The following is a 15,014-nucleotide window of genomic DNA, read 5'->3' as shown; positions in this document are numbered from 1 at the left end:
TCCACACTGAATAAGTGGGAGTTTCTACTGTTGCTTTCCTATTGTTATTATGTAAATGGCCCTCCTATTCAGCCAATTTTCTCTGCAAGCAATTTTTTTTATGTTTGAAATATCAAATTCCATCCTCCCTAGGTTTTTTTCTCTGCAAAGACCGTCGGAGCTGCGTCCCAAAGAAACTGGTTTGTGATGGCCGCTCTCATTGCAATGATGGCTCAGATGAGATCAACTGTCCAGATGTGGTTGCTCCTGTAACTCAGGCAAAAAGCTTGAAGTGCCGTATGGGCTCAAAGCTATGTAATGATGGTACAGAGTGTGTCCTTTTTAGCCATGTGTGTGATGGAGAGAGAGACTGTCGAGATGGATCAGACGAACTAGGATGCGGTGAGTATTCATTCAAAGATTACTATTCTAAAGGTGAAGTGATATTCAGACGAGCACATTTATCTGTCGTCAATAACTTGATATATGTTGATGTACTTTAACTTTCTACAAGTAACTATTGGTTTTATTTTTCCAGATGCTGCCACTACGATTCATGCTGAAACTCCTCAATTGACTGAGTCTCCTGTAATTGTAAATGAAACACCTTTACCTGTCGAACCCTTTACTGAACCTCCCACTCAGCCACCCTGCACCAGCCCTTCAGCTCTGTGTCCAGATTCCTCTGTATGTTTAAAGCCAACACAGTTTTGTGATGGGAAGAGAGACTGTCCAGATGGATCTGATGAGAAATGTGTGAAGAGATGCCCTGACAGGAGTGAGTTGGCCTATTATGGGCTGCTTTAGATCATTTATTTTTCTGATTGTATCCACACTGAATAAGTGGGAGGTTATAGTGCTGCTTTCTTATGTTTATTATGTAAATGGCCCTTCTATTCAGCTGATTTTCTCCGCAAGTATATTTAAGATGTTTGAAATATCAAATTCCATCCTCCCTAGCTGACTTCCGCTGCAAAGACCGTCGGAGCTGCGTCCCAAAGAAACTGGTTTGTGATGGTCGCTCTCATTGCAATGATGGCTCAGATGAGATCAACTGTCCAGATGTGGTTGCTCCTGTAACTCAGGCAAAAAGCTTGAAGTGCCGTATGGGCTCAAAGCTATGTAATGATGGCACAGAGTGTGTCCTTTTTAGCCATGTGTGTGATGGAGAGAGAGACTGTCGAGATGGATCAGACGAACTAGGATGCGGTGAGTATTCATTCAAAGATTACTATTCTAAAGGTGAAGGTGATGTGATATTCAGACGAGCACATTTATCTGTCGTCAAAAACTTGATATATGTTGATGTACTTTAACTTTATACAAGTAACTATTGGTTTTATTTTTCCAGATGCTGCCACTACGATTCATGCTGAAACTCCTCAATTGACTGAGTCTCCTATAATTGTAAATGAAACACCTTTACCTGTCGAACCCTTTACTGAACCTCCCACTCAGCCACCCTGCACCAGTCCATCAGTTCTGTGTCCAGATTCCTCTGTATGTTTAAAGCCAACACAGTTTTGTGATGGAAAAAAAGACTGCCCTGATGGATTTGATGAGAAATGTGTGAAGAGATGCCCTGACAGGAGTAAGTAGTCAATGCATTTATTTTTTTTGTGGACATGTAGTTGTGCAAAAATATATACACATTTCAATGCTTTTTCTATGAACATGAAGGATACAGAGCAAATCTGCTTTTTTTAAAAATTCATTCTCTTACACTCCATAGCTGACTTCCGCTGCAAAGACCGTCGGAGCTGTGTCTCAAAGAGACTGGTTTGTGATGGTCGCTCTCATTGCAATGATGGTTCCGATGAGTTAGGCTGCCCGAGCGTATCTTCTACTGCTGCTCCGCCAAAGACCCTAAAGTGTCGCATGGGCTCCAGACTGTGCAATAATGGCACAGAATGTGTTCTCTATAGTCACGTTTGTGATGGAGAGAGGGACTGTCGAGATGGGTCAGATGAAGAAGGTTGTGGTGAGTATGTGCTTCTCTATAAAGGAAAAAACTATTCCTTGTGGCTTAAGCTGAATTGTATTGGAATTGCCTGCACTTTCTCAAAATCAGTTGAATGAAATGCATAATCATGGACATTTAACAAAATGCACCTCTAAAGCTTAACTAACTGTTGTGTAATTTCAGATGATTTAAGCACTGTCACTTCAGCTGCTTCAGAAAAGCTCAGCTTAAATGAAGCATCTTTACCCTTAACTGAGGCACCCTGCACCAGTCCTTCAGTTCTGTGTCCAGGGTCTTCTTTCTGCATCAAGCCAACACAGTTCTGTGATGGAAAGAGAGACTGCCCTGATGGATCTGATGAGAACTGTCTGGAAAAATGCCAGGACAGCTGTAAGTAGTAGGATCATGGGATGACTGAAACACTTCTTCTCTGATTGTAACAGCATTTGATAAGGTCTGTCATTTTTTTTAATGTAGTTTCTTTTGTATGATGCTTCATATCAAATGCCATTCTCCTCAGCTGATTTTCTCTGCAAAGACCGTCGCAGCTGTGTATCAGAGACGCTGGTTTGTGACGGCCGCAGTCATTGCAATGATGGCTCAGACGAGTACAATTGTCCAGATGTGGCTGCTCCTGTAACTCAGGCAAAAAGCTTGAAGTGCCGCATCGGCGCAAAGTCATGTAATGACGGCAAAGAGTGTGTTTTATACAGCCACGTTTGTGACGGCGAGCGAGACTGCATGGATGGGTCTGATGAACAAGGATGCCCAGGAACATGCAAACAAGGTTTTTTATTTTACTTTAAACTTTTGAACATATGATGAAGTGGTTCAGTTATTTGATTTTGTGACTGTGAAATGTATTAAATGGTACCCTTACTTAAAATTGAACAGATTAATTATTAACGTCAGTACACAAATAAAAATACACTGTTTGGGTGGATGGGTAATAATAGCAGCTGTTATGATGTCATTCCAATATTTCTAACATTTTTGTCTGTATTCATCCACAGATGAGTTCCAGTGCTTCCACGGGAAGATGTGCATTCCTTTGGCTCAGGTGTGCGATGGGAAGCCACAATGTCAGGACCAGACTGATGAACTGAACTGCCAGGAACAAACCAATAGCTGCGAGTATCACTGTAAAGATGGCAAGCGCTGCATCCCCAAGAAATTCTTGTGCGATGGAGAAAGAGACTGTCTGGATGGTACAGATGAGGTTGGCTGCGGTAAGTCCTCAATACTACAAGTACAATGCTGAGAAGTATATATGTGGTAATACTTATAAGATGTTAAAATATTTGTGTTATGTATATGAATATTTGATTGACATTTTCCATACCCTGTCACTGCTTCACTAACAGATTCTACTGTTCTCAAGTTTACACCACCTTGCATCAGTCCATCAGTTATCTGTCCAAATTCATCTCTGTGTATTGCTCAAAATCAGCTGTGTGATGGAAGAAAGGACTGTCCTGATGGATTTGATGAAAAAAACTGTATACTCCAGTGTACAAACCCTGGTAAGTACAATGTTTGTCTGGTAAAATAATGACATGTGTTATAAAGACACACTTGGTGACTTGGAGAGTCTATGTTAAAGATGTCTTAGCTAGTTTTACTCCACCCTGTCCCTTTATATTGACGTCTTTTCTTTCTGCATACCAGATGATTTCTTGTGCAGCGACCGGAGGGCATGTGTCCTAAGGAGGGAACTGTGTGACGGTCGTTCCCACTGTCCTGATGGTTCAGATGAGAGGTGGTGTCGATCAGCTGATGCCACAGCTCCCTGTAAGCCAACAAGGAATATAAAATACAAACGTGATGTGTGAGAAGTTAAGCTTACATGAACATTTTATCAGTGTATAAAAACAAAGTGAACCCCTACAGTCCCTGCATCAACCAATGCCTACAGCCTAGAAAACACCCAATACTGCTTACGGTTAGCCTCTTTCACCCTAGAGACTACACAACTGGCCAAACACTGCTTTGTCCTTTCATGATTTGTCATTAATCAATTGTAAATTGAAGCATAATTTACTCTCTACCAAGCCTCCAGTGTGCTCGCTGCCAGTTCAAATCCACTGAAGTGCCGCAGAGGATTGAAGCCTTGTAAAGATGGCCTGGAGTGTGTTCTGTACAGCCATGTGTGTGATGGAGAGCGGGACTGCAAGGATGGATCAGATGAAGAGGGATGTGCAGCTCAGTGCAAAGCAGGTTTGTTTTGTGTTGTAGGCTGTGAAAGGAGCGTAAAGCATTGCAACAGCTGTCTCTTAAGTTATACTTAAGATTTTTACTTGGTCAGCAGCTGTGGTTACACACTCGAATGAAGATTTCCGGTCAACTGTTGACACTGGATGTGTTCTTATATGGTCCAGTGTTAACCAGGTGTAGTACACAATGGAAAAGTGGTATGACTTACAAAAGGACTACCTAGTGGCACCAATCATTTAATAATTTACTATTTGCAAGTATTTGATTTGTGAGTATTCTCTCGACGTCATTGTAAATGAGGGCTTGCCTGCAATGATTTCTTGAGAATAAGTAAAGGTAAAATGAAAATGAAATGATCAACTCCATAAAGATGGAAATCGTTTGTCTGTCCAGATGAGTTGTGATCACTTTTGTGTTTTTTTTTTATTTATTTTTTTTTTTTAAATCAAGCAAAAGAATATTAGGATTTTCAGGTTTCATGTTCACATGACTTCAGTTTTAATAAAAAAAGGAAAAATTGGTCGATCTATAAAGGAGTCTCTTTGTCATCCCCAGATGAGTTTGAGTGTGCTCATGGGAATAGATGTATCCCCCTGGATAAGGTGTGTGATGGACAGAATGACTGTCAGGACCTATCTGATGAGAAGGAATGTTCAAGTCTGATTGAAGGCTGCCATCACCGCTGTGATAACAACACCCGCTGTGTACCAAAGACCTTCCTGTGTGATGGAGAGAGGGACTGTGCTGATGGGTCAGATGAGGAAAAGTGTGGTAGGTGATTTGCAATATTAAATAGTACAGAACATTCAAGAAGATGAATGTAGAACATGACAACAGACATCCCGCAAAATCTAAATGTATTTTTTTTTCCCTGTCCAGCTTTGGTGGTCTGTGCGATTCACCAGTTTCGGTGTGCTAGCGGTCAGTGTGTGTCTGAGGCTCTGAGATGTGATGGTTATGCCGACTGCAGTGATCGCTCTGATGAGGTTGATTGCACAAGACCCCCACGCTGCCCGGCTCAGCTGCAATGTCCGAACAGCCATGAATGCCTGCAGAAAGAATGGCTCTGTGATGGTGAGAATGACTGCAAAGATGGATCAGATGAGAAGGTAAAAAAAACACGAGATCCTCTATTCTCGAGCAGTTGTAAATGTTATCCTATATTGCATACTAGAGCGTTCCCATTCATAGAGGATACATTAAAAACGTGTTTTTTTTGAGGCAGTGGTTATAAATTTGACTCATTTGTGTCCAGAACTGTGTGTCAGCACCAGCCAAATGCAGGGATTACCAGTGGCAATGTAGAGACAGCAGTCAGTGCATCCCTCTGTCCTGGTTGTGTGATGGGAAAGCAGACTGTGATAACGGCATGGATGAGGACAAATGTGAGTATTTTTATTGTCATATGATCAGGTTTATTCTTAGATTGAGACACTTTGTTGTCATACATTATTTCTGTTTCAGGGCCTATTTGAAAATGATGTGTTTTTACTAACTTCGAGTCCCATTTTCATGAGCTGACATGCCCCATAAAAAAGCCTTTTCTAATATTTGGTCTAATTAAGTGTCAACATACAGTTGACATTTAAGTGAAGGTAGGTATTGGCACTTGAAGGCACAGGATTTTCATTTGTTAGCTGTAGCATTAGCCGCATGTAACGCTCGGTTCTAGCCCCCCTCGATAAAAATTTGTCAGTCCGACGTCATTGTCAGTGTGAGATCACTGATCTAAGCCCATTGACTCATTGTGGCAAGCCCAGCAGCTTATGTTGCACGCCCGTTAACTTCTGTAGCACGCCCACCATATGCCGTAGCACAGTAGTGCTAAGGTGCTAATGTTTATGCTCCCCTCGGACGGAGCCAGTGGCTGCATTCCCAACATGGTAAAAGAGGTGGGACATTTCCGAGAACCGTGCTGAGCAACTGACCAATAACGACAGAGCGGATCGGCAGACCAATCAGAGCAGACTTGGCCCACGTGGCGTCTAACAGTGTGGGCTCAACAGAGTGCAGCTGACAGACTCAGAGCGTAGAGGGAGCAAGGAGGAGCAGTACATGAAAACAGACACTTTTTTCGAACTTTATCTATTGTGAACGTACAAAAGTAGGTACATAGATTAAATATACGAACCCCAAAAAGGGCAGAATATGGGCTCTTTAAATTGGAGGAGATTGACCTTCTCTGTTTCATGAGTAAAAAATCCTAAGAGTTTTATGATTCTAATGTTACGTTGAAATGTCCAAAGCTTAGTTTTTTTACTTATTTGGAGGAAACCCAATGAACTAGAAGACATTATAATGATTGTAGAGTGTGTAGAGGATCCCAGTTCACAATGAATTTGTTCCTCTTTCTTCCACAGGCGGTGAGAAAAAATGCCCCTCTCACCTTTACCAGTGTGGCAGTGGTGAGTGTTTGGACCCCCATCTCGTGTGCAACAGCTACACCAACTGCGCTGACAGATCCGATGAGGGCCCAGGATGTGTTAAAAGCAACTGCTCTAGCTCATCTGCTCCTGAGTGTGACCATCACTGTACCAGCACCCCAAATGGACCGGTCAGTACAAAACAGATGTGTATGAGGTGTTTTATCTGCCCAAGGCTGTTGAAACAGTTTTTTTTTCCATGTTTGAGTTCTCACTCTGAACTGACTTCATGTTGAAGTGTGTGCCTACTTTCTCCCTGCTGAGCTTGAAAATGCCTTATTTTTGCAGAGGTGTTACTGTGCAGCAGGTTACATAACACATGTCAACACTGTGTCCTGTGTGGACATTAAAGAATGCAATCTAATGCCATACATGTGCAAACATACCTGCTTGAACACCCTTGGGTCCTACATCTGTCAGTGCCACCCTGGCTTCTACTTGGAGCCTGACAATAAAAGCTGCAAGACCAAAGGTACAAAAAGTTTTTTTTTGTTTTTTTTACTAAACGATCCCTGCACTCTGTTTTTCCTGTTTCGTAACATGTCCTCACTCTTGAGAAAACCCAGAGAAACTGATTAACATTTCCACCACCAGATGAGCCTTTACTTCTGGCCTCAGTGCAGTCAGAGCTGTTACTGCTAGGAATCCACAGTGGCACCTTACGTCTTCTGTCCTCTGCTAGTCGGCCTGTCTTCTCACTGGACTATCACTGGGCTCAAGAAAGAGTTTACTGGCTGAGTCCAGACTACCAGAGCATCCGCTGGGCTGACATGACAAACCCCAAGAACCATGGAACTCTAATTAAAGGTACAAGTCTCAACTCTACTGGTTTGTAATGAGATTTTCTTCTGGATAGTTCAATTAATTAACACAATTCTGAAAGTGGTGAGCAAATGCATTACAAATATTTGGAGAGTTCAAACTCTGAATAATGTTTTCATAAAGAATTTTTATTTTTTACAGGAGTTAAGTTGGATTTCATTGCGGTGGACTGGGTTGGTAAGAATCTTTACTGGGTGGATGGACTTGTGGGCCAGATTCTAGCAGTGAAGCTTAGTGATGCCACTGTGAGATCTCATGACTACACTGTTGTCCTGGGTGTTGGCCTGGAGCAGCCAAGCTCATTAGTCCTGCTTCCACACAAAGGGTAAGGCTGATAATACCAGTCATTGTTACTCCCAATTTTAACCTCAAATCTTTCATCTTTGCATGTATGGCATAATTAACATTCACAGGTTGATGCTTTGGTCCGAGATCGGCAGCACCCCTCAGATTGAGCGGTCTGGGATGGATGGTTCAAAAAGGAAGGTAGTGGTGAGTCAAGGCTTGCGCTGGCCAGTCGGTCTGGCCTTTGACCTCCTGGAGAACCGGGTGTACTGGGCTGACGAGAAGCTGCGCTGCATCGGTTCAACTTCTCTGGATGGAGACAACATCAAGGTAAGCTAATGATGAGTCTTCATTTTAGCACCAGATGAGGAAAAAAGTTGTGATATAGACTATTAATACATGAGTATTGACAGATTAACCCTTCTTCCACCAGATCCTCCAGTTAGTGGAAACACCAAGCCCTTTCTCTGTGGCAGTCTTCAATGATAAAGTTTTCTGGTCTGACACAAAAAGAAGGACCATCCGCTCAGCTGACAAGAACACAGGCAAAGATCAAAAGGTTCTCCTTAAAAGGCCAGGGCAGCCATTTGGACTAAAGGTGAGTTTCTGCTGCTTTCGATCTTACGTAAATATTACTGTTGGATTTCACCTATGACTATCTGAAATTTCCACTATGCAAAGCCACCTTTTTAATATCAGTGGTCCTTTATAAGTAAATTAATTTGATTTTATTGATTCTGCTTTCGTCTGGTATACATCTTCCTCTCGGATACAGCTGCAGCTTACCAATTGGTGTTTTTGTAGAAAGCCTACCGCTCTGAGCCCCAGTACATATGTCTCCTCAGGTGATGCACGCTCTATCCCAGCCAGCAATACAGAGCCCGTGTGGCCAACTGAAATGCTCCCATATCTGCCTCTTGGCCCCGCCAGTGACAACAAGATCACAAGCACCTGCAGCCGGGACGGGACCTACAGCAATATGTCGATGCCCTAAAGGGCTGCTCCTTTCTAAAGACAAGATAACCTGTTCTCTGCCTGTGGAGACAACCTTTATCATGCTCTTGTCTCATGCCACTGTCTATCAGGTACATTTCTAGACAAGGGGCCCTGTATTCTTCATTCCTGGAAACTACCTCTATGACAAAGCGTTTTCTAAGCTTGCTTATGCCTCTCCTTGTCTCCCCCTCTTACTCCTCAGATTAACTTGCGCTCCATTCGCCGTGATGGTGTTGCTTTGAAAAAAATGCCAAATGGCAGAAATTTAGCCCTGCCGGGGATAAGTGAGGCCTCAGGATTTGATGTGTTCCTCCAGGATCTTTCTCTTTATGTGGCCGACGCAGGACAGGGATCTGTGGATGTACTTAAACTGAGCAGCTCCATGTCGAGACCTGAACTGACTTCCTCTGGAAAAATCCTGAAGCTTAAGGTGGGTGTACACTAACCACTTTAAGGTTCTTTGTATGTATTCATTGACTCTTTACTTAAAAGTTAGCTGCTCTCCAGTAAAAGGTGTCAATCAAGGGTAAATTTCTAACTCGGGAACCACAACTTTTTTGGCTCTGAAGGATGATTTGGTCACAGCTCTGGCAGTTGACTGGGTGACCTCAAATCTCTACTGGAGCAGCATCGAGAGGCCCAACCTCCATGTGACCTCACGCCATAATGGCTACAACACCTCACTGATGCAGGGATCACTTAAGGTACATTTTGATTCACAGCTCAAATTCGTTCCATTCTGCTAATCTATCATCTCTTTTCACACTAGGCATTAACACCCTACTGTACCTCCACATACATGTACAAATCTAAAGTTCTTTCATGTTTTCTTTGTTTTAATAATTTACTTTTCAGTGAACATTTAAGACCAGTTCTTGTTTTTTTACTTTTTAGGGTATTACATCCATGGCAGTGCATCCCCCCACTGGGCGACTTTGCTACACAGCAATCGTGGTGGAAGTTGAAACGAGCCAGACAGAGGTGAACTGTGCCTGGATGGATGGCCGCAACAAAGCAGTACTGTGGAGGAAGTCCAGCATCCCCACTGCTCTGGTCTTTGCAAATCAAGGAACTATGATCTACTGGGCCGACACAGGTAATGGTTTACAATTCTTGATGACTCAATGACACATTTTGGTTTGTTGTTTGTGCCTTTCTTTGTGAACCTATTGGATTTGTTTTTTTTCTGCAGGTGAAAGTGTAATCAGCTCTATTGGAGTGGATGGATCAGGATATAAACAGCACAAAACAGGGCCAGGTCTTATCATGTCCTTCACATACATAGAGAACATCCTCCTCTGGGTCAGCCTGGACAAAGGTAAGGACAACAAAGTTTTTAGTAATACTCGGGTCTTGAGGACTCAAACAACCTTAATGTCTTAAGGGGAAAATAAGGGATTTCATGTATTTACTGTATCAGTCCAAATCTGAAGCCCTGCAACTGAATTAGATTTTTTTCAGTAATCTTAGCATTTACCTTTCATCCATTTGTATGTGTCCCTTTCAGGCAGCAGATGGCATCAGAGACTAATATAACCATAAATTATTCAGCCTACAACTTCTTTTGCCATCTTCACTATTAGACAGGTTAAAATATCCACCAGTACTTTCTCGTCTCCATCATACCTGCTTGTAACTTCTGATGTTTAACAACTAGGAAACTACTATGTAGAGTGCAAAGTGTATTTTATGCTGAAAGAATTGAAGCTTCCTTTTTGTGTTTTCACGGTATAGATGTCACCAAACTGTGGTTCAGTGATGGTCTCCAGCCTAATCAGTTGTGGTTTGAGACAAAGACCAGCCTGGTGGAGGTCAGAGCCTACAGTAACGACAGTCAGTCAGGTATATATCTATTGACAGAGTTCCTGTTTTTTTTAAAATGGGAACAAAACTTATTCAGATAACCATGGAGAAGTTACAAGTTTCCAAATACAACATATGAGAGTGATCATTTGAACAGGTCTGGCAACAGCAGGTAAGACCTAAATGCAGATGGCAAGCAGGCCTAGTAAAAAGTACTATTGGCATTGTTGGCATTTGGGCTAAAATTTGCAGCTGGGAGGCATGCATCAGGTAAATGACTGCAGAGGAACATTTAGTCATACAATTACAGCCCTAAAGCAGGTTTCAGGTTAAAATATATGTGAACGTGATAAACAAAAACTGTGACAAACAGTGTGAGTGTTGAGATAAGGACCAGACAAGTTATCTCTAAAGAAGTGAAACCAAAGAGGATGACTAGATGGCAGGTGATGCAGGGCAGGGTGTGAAATATTTCAGAGCAGGGAGATGTTTTAGGTACAACAATAAAACAAATACAGCCTTTAAAATCCAGCAAAACATTCACCTGCATTATTTTAAATGATAATGCAGGTTCAATAAGTATCACATGAAAAATACATCCAGCTAAGCTGCAGCCTATGACTCATAATGCGGATTGCTATCTTCCACAACCATGAACCATAAGATGCAGCCTGTGGAAATTCTGTTTCATGAAATTGTGCAAGTGGCTTGTCAAAGCTGAAATCGTACACAATGATATATAATGCGATAATTACTGCCCTAGTTTGCAATGCTTACCAGCAGGATTGCAGCACGCTGTCAGCTTCGTTGGTAAAACAAACCAAACCAGTTTTCTCTTCTTAGCTGTCAGAATGACTCCATCTGCACTTATTTTCAACCCAAACTTTGTTCTCTTTATGAATGTAAGACACCAAAAAAAAGTATAAAAAGAACCCACTTGGGCTCGGGTTGAGTTGAATAGATGGCAGGGTGATGTGATACCTGAAGAGACATGGGTGTTGGCACGCTACAGGACACTCGGTGTGCTGCCGTGGGAAAGAGGAAAATGAATTACTCAACACACTTGGATAACAATCATTTTACTAAGCAAATGTAAAAATACCAGAAGAAGCACAATATATATTGTCTTTATATTGATAACACACTTGTAGTTTTACTGTAATCAAGCACACAAAATATATTCAACCCCCCCACACACACACGCTTACGATACACAATTACGATCAAATAGGATAAGTTTCTATTGTATAACAACCTTTTTTAAGCCACATTTATAGGGTACATTATTTATGGTAAATCCATTTCTAAGACATCTGAAAAGGAAATTCATATTGTTACATTAAATTGTTTTTTTAAATATAAAAGTGAGTTATAATATTCTGCAAAAATATTTATCTATAACTTAAATTAAAGCTATTCTCTCGTACAATTGGCATACATATACCGTGCATCTCGTTGATACTTTAAATACTCCATAAATGATAATGCACCCTCTCTCTGCCCAGAAGAAATAACATTTATTGAAAAACATGTATATTATTGAATCAAGATTTCTTGGAATGGGAAAATGCAAATGCACAAATAGCCTTGCAAATATTACAAGATCAAGCAAAAATGTTCTCCTGATCGTGTGTAAAAACACACAATGTCCCTAATACTGCAGACAGAGCTGGCTAATACAATGGAATGTGGAAATGAAGCCTTTGCAAAGTATTTCATCAGAATGTAACCAGAAGCGTGAAGTGCCCCTTCATTGATAAACAAAGGTGAACATCCCTCTGCGTCACCATCCCCGGACACAAAGCACACTTATCTTCTCAGCTTGGCGAGCAGAGTTCCCACTAAGTGCCAGAGCAAATTATTTCACAACACAGCCAGGAGGCCCTGATATTTGGACAAAGGATCAAACCTTTGATTAACATGGAGGTCTGATATGAACTACCAGCAGCACTATATGATACAAAACATTTCATACTCCTGCAACTTGTTAGTTCATTCTTTCAGCTACAAGAATATAAGTTGTTTAATTTGCATATCTTGTTTGCTCTCCAGACACCAACAGCTGCTCCAATAACAATGGAGGATGTGATCACCTGTGTCTGGCCTATCCCGGGGGTCGGACATGTAAATGTGGGCTGGGCTCCTCTGCTGTCAATGCTTCTTCCTGTGCCTCACTCCCAGACTGCCCGGCCGAGCAACAGTCCTGCTTAGATGGTAGCGAGTGTATCAGCAGCAGCAAGTTCTGTGACGGACACCTGGACTGTTCTGATGAGTCAGATGAACAGGACTGTGAGTTCACACTGATAAACTAACACTGAAAATGTAATCGGCAGCCGTGTCAGAGTAGGTAACACAAAAGCCCATCTTTAACCAGTCATGTTTAATTACATCCTCTTCTGCAGTGAAAACGTCTGACTGTTTACATTTTAAATGTTTTGAACCCTTTCTCGTTGAATTCGAGCAACAACCCTTCAAGTCCTACCAAAACTAGCACATGAGTCATGATGACTATTCTTTTGTAATCATAGCATGCTGATGGGTATTTTTTAAATCTGGGCTTCAGAAAAACCTGACATTGAGGACTGTTATTTTGCAAACATATGGTTTAGTAGGTGCAGAGGTTGGAGAAAACAGTAATGTGTAAGAGGGACGGTCAAATACACACTTTGGGTCGACTAAACTGAGAGGTTTACAACATTTGAGAAGACAGCTGAACTTGATAAGAAATGCGTATTTGGGAAGTTTCCTTTCATTATTTCCGAGAGAAAGAAGAGATGTTGAAGACCCCCTCTCGTGTCTGAATAGAAAATATGAAGCTATGGCGAGCAGGCGGCTAGCTTAGCATTAGGGCACTATGGGAAACTTCTAGCCTGCCTTAATCAGTCTTTATTTGTATAGCCACCAAGTCATAACAAATGTTACCTCAAGACACTTTTCCAAAAAGAACATGTCTAGACATTACTCTTTGCTAAAATGCTGCCAAATGCTTTGCTCATGGAGGATTCATTCTTAGCCTTTGTAAATATATCAAAGTAACTTTGCCTGTTAACAGACAGAAACCTGAAGCAGAACGACACATGTAGAACATGAGTCTGACTCTTTGCAACATTGAAGAAGCCTGCACCTCTTAATGATACTAACACATACTTTTCTTTAGTTAGTATAAAATCATGCTACTTTGTGGTTTTATTGGATGTTATCTGCCCGATTATTTCTTGTTTGGACAAGTCGACAGTCTCTACTGGTTGCCTAGCATTTATCACGATTACTATTTGGGACAACAACAAATGTGAATTTGTAATGTGTTGCATAATCATTAAATATTTTCTTTCTTCAGGTCCAAACACAGACTCTGCGTCTTTTTGGACTAAACCCAATGATGGCAGACCTCAAAAGTTGCCCTCGTCACCTCATCTAAACGCCAATGTGAATTCAGTTAAAACAGACCCTTCATCCTGTGAAGTCCAACGCTGCAACAGTCATGGCAGCTGTGTTAACGAAGGCAAAGACACTCGCTGTAATTGTGTGGCTGGTTACAAGGGACAGTTTTGTGCAGAGACGGTGACTGGAGGGAGCAAAGTGGGTGTTGTTCTTGGTGTCCTCTGCCTCGTCTCTGCATTGACAGCTGCTGCTTTTATTTATGCTAAAAGGTAAAGAGCTCAATGAGGTTTATTTTTGCACTGTGGCCAGAGACACATGCTTTGGTAGACCTCCACTTGTCCACTTGGCTAGAAATGCATCAAACCAAATTGTTTAAATTCAACTACAGTATTGTTAAGCGAGATGAAAACTCCTAATACATTCTATGACTTCTACAGCAGTTGTTCTTTGTAAGTAATGTGATTTCATTGTTATGTGATTTGAACAGGAGAGGCTGGGCGACCGTTAGAAGCAGATCCATAGAGAAAGAAACTCTGATGGCCAACATGGGCCTGCCTTGTGAACATTATTATGATTCAGACTCTGAGGTATAATATCATGCCACATCCTAGTACAAAGAATATTGTTCAAGAATTTCCAACAACCTAAATTACATCTTTCCTCTTCAAAACTCGCCTGAAGGCAAGTTTCTGAAATAGATCATCAGTTGCACCTGAAACAGACAAAACCTAGTTTGCTGTTCTGCCAAAAAAAAGTGAAGGATAATTACATTATATTATGTATGGTATCAACATTTATCAAACATACCATGTTTTATTAAGAGAAGTCTTAATTTAATTGGTTATTTCTAAAGTACATTTTCACATTTTAATTACCTGAGATGATTTCAGATTTCTGTGTTCAATTGAACAATTGTTTGTTTTTTTTTACCCACAGGAGCTGGACTCGCCAGTTGATGTGAAGAATCCCCCTATGGCCTTAAAACCCCTGCAGCTCAAATAGAAGATGTGATTTCTGGTGCTGAATCAAATCTGCTAATGAAGATTATGTTTTGGTGCAATAAAAGTAATAACTAAACCAAAACCAGGTGTCTGTTTTAATCTCTTGAAAGTGGACAATAACTTCAAAAGATTCTCACTAGTCATCTA

At 41.3% G+C, this 15,014-nt stretch overlaps 1 protein-coding gene across 1 annotated transcript; it reads left to right on the top strand.

The window, feature by feature from the left end:
- The first annotated feature begins 237 nt into the window (after positions 1 to 237).
- Positions 238 to 14,949, top strand: LOC110000563 (low-density lipoprotein receptor-related protein 4). Its single transcript, XM_020655886.3, has 30 exons — positions 238 to 381; positions 518 to 757; positions 940 to 1,188; positions 1,331 to 1,570; positions 1,712 to 1,960; positions 2,126 to 2,332; positions 2,463 to 2,729; positions 2,956 to 3,171; positions 3,307 to 3,465; positions 3,611 to 3,733; positions 3,995 to 4,159; positions 4,712 to 4,927; positions 5,036 to 5,265; positions 5,412 to 5,541; positions 6,517 to 6,710; positions 6,868 to 7,051; positions 7,174 to 7,386; positions 7,543 to 7,726; positions 7,815 to 8,016; positions 8,120 to 8,284; positions 8,532 to 8,771; positions 8,885 to 9,112; positions 9,252 to 9,386; positions 9,577 to 9,778; positions 9,875 to 10,000; positions 10,417 to 10,524; positions 12,538 to 12,774; positions 13,823 to 14,135; positions 14,354 to 14,453; positions 14,803 to 14,949. The coding sequence occupies exons 1-30, from the start codon at positions 279 to 281 to the stop codon at positions 14,866 to 14,868; spliced, it is 5,691 nt and encodes a 1,896-aa protein (XP_020511542.2). The 5' UTR covers positions 238 to 278; the 3' UTR covers positions 14,869 to 14,949.
- The last annotated feature ends 65 nt before the right edge of the window (positions 14,950 to 15,014 follow it).

The sequence above is a fragment of the Labrus bergylta genome, chromosome 17 (assembly GCF_963930695.1).
Source record: "Labrus bergylta chromosome 17, fLabBer1.1, whole genome shotgun sequence".
Taxonomy (NCBI): Eukaryota; Metazoa; Chordata; class Actinopteri; order Labriformes; family Labridae; genus Labrus; species Labrus bergylta.
The sequence above is the reverse complement of the archived record's forward strand: the minus strand, read 5'-3'. Positions and strand labels throughout refer to the sequence as shown.

Coding starts and splice junctions, on each gene's coding strand:
- LOC110000563 (XM_020655886.3), top strand. CDS start 279: ATGGGCTCAAAGCTATGTAATGATGGTACAGAGTGTGTCCTTTTTAGC. Junction 4,160..4,711: donor TGCAGCTCAGTGCAAAGCAG/GTTTGTTTTGTG, acceptor TGTCATCCCCAG/ATGAGTTTGAGTGTGCTCAT. Junction 8,017..8,119: donor TGGATGGAGACAACATCAAG/GTAAGCTAATGA, acceptor TTCTTCCACCAG/ATCCTCCAGTTAGTGGAAAC.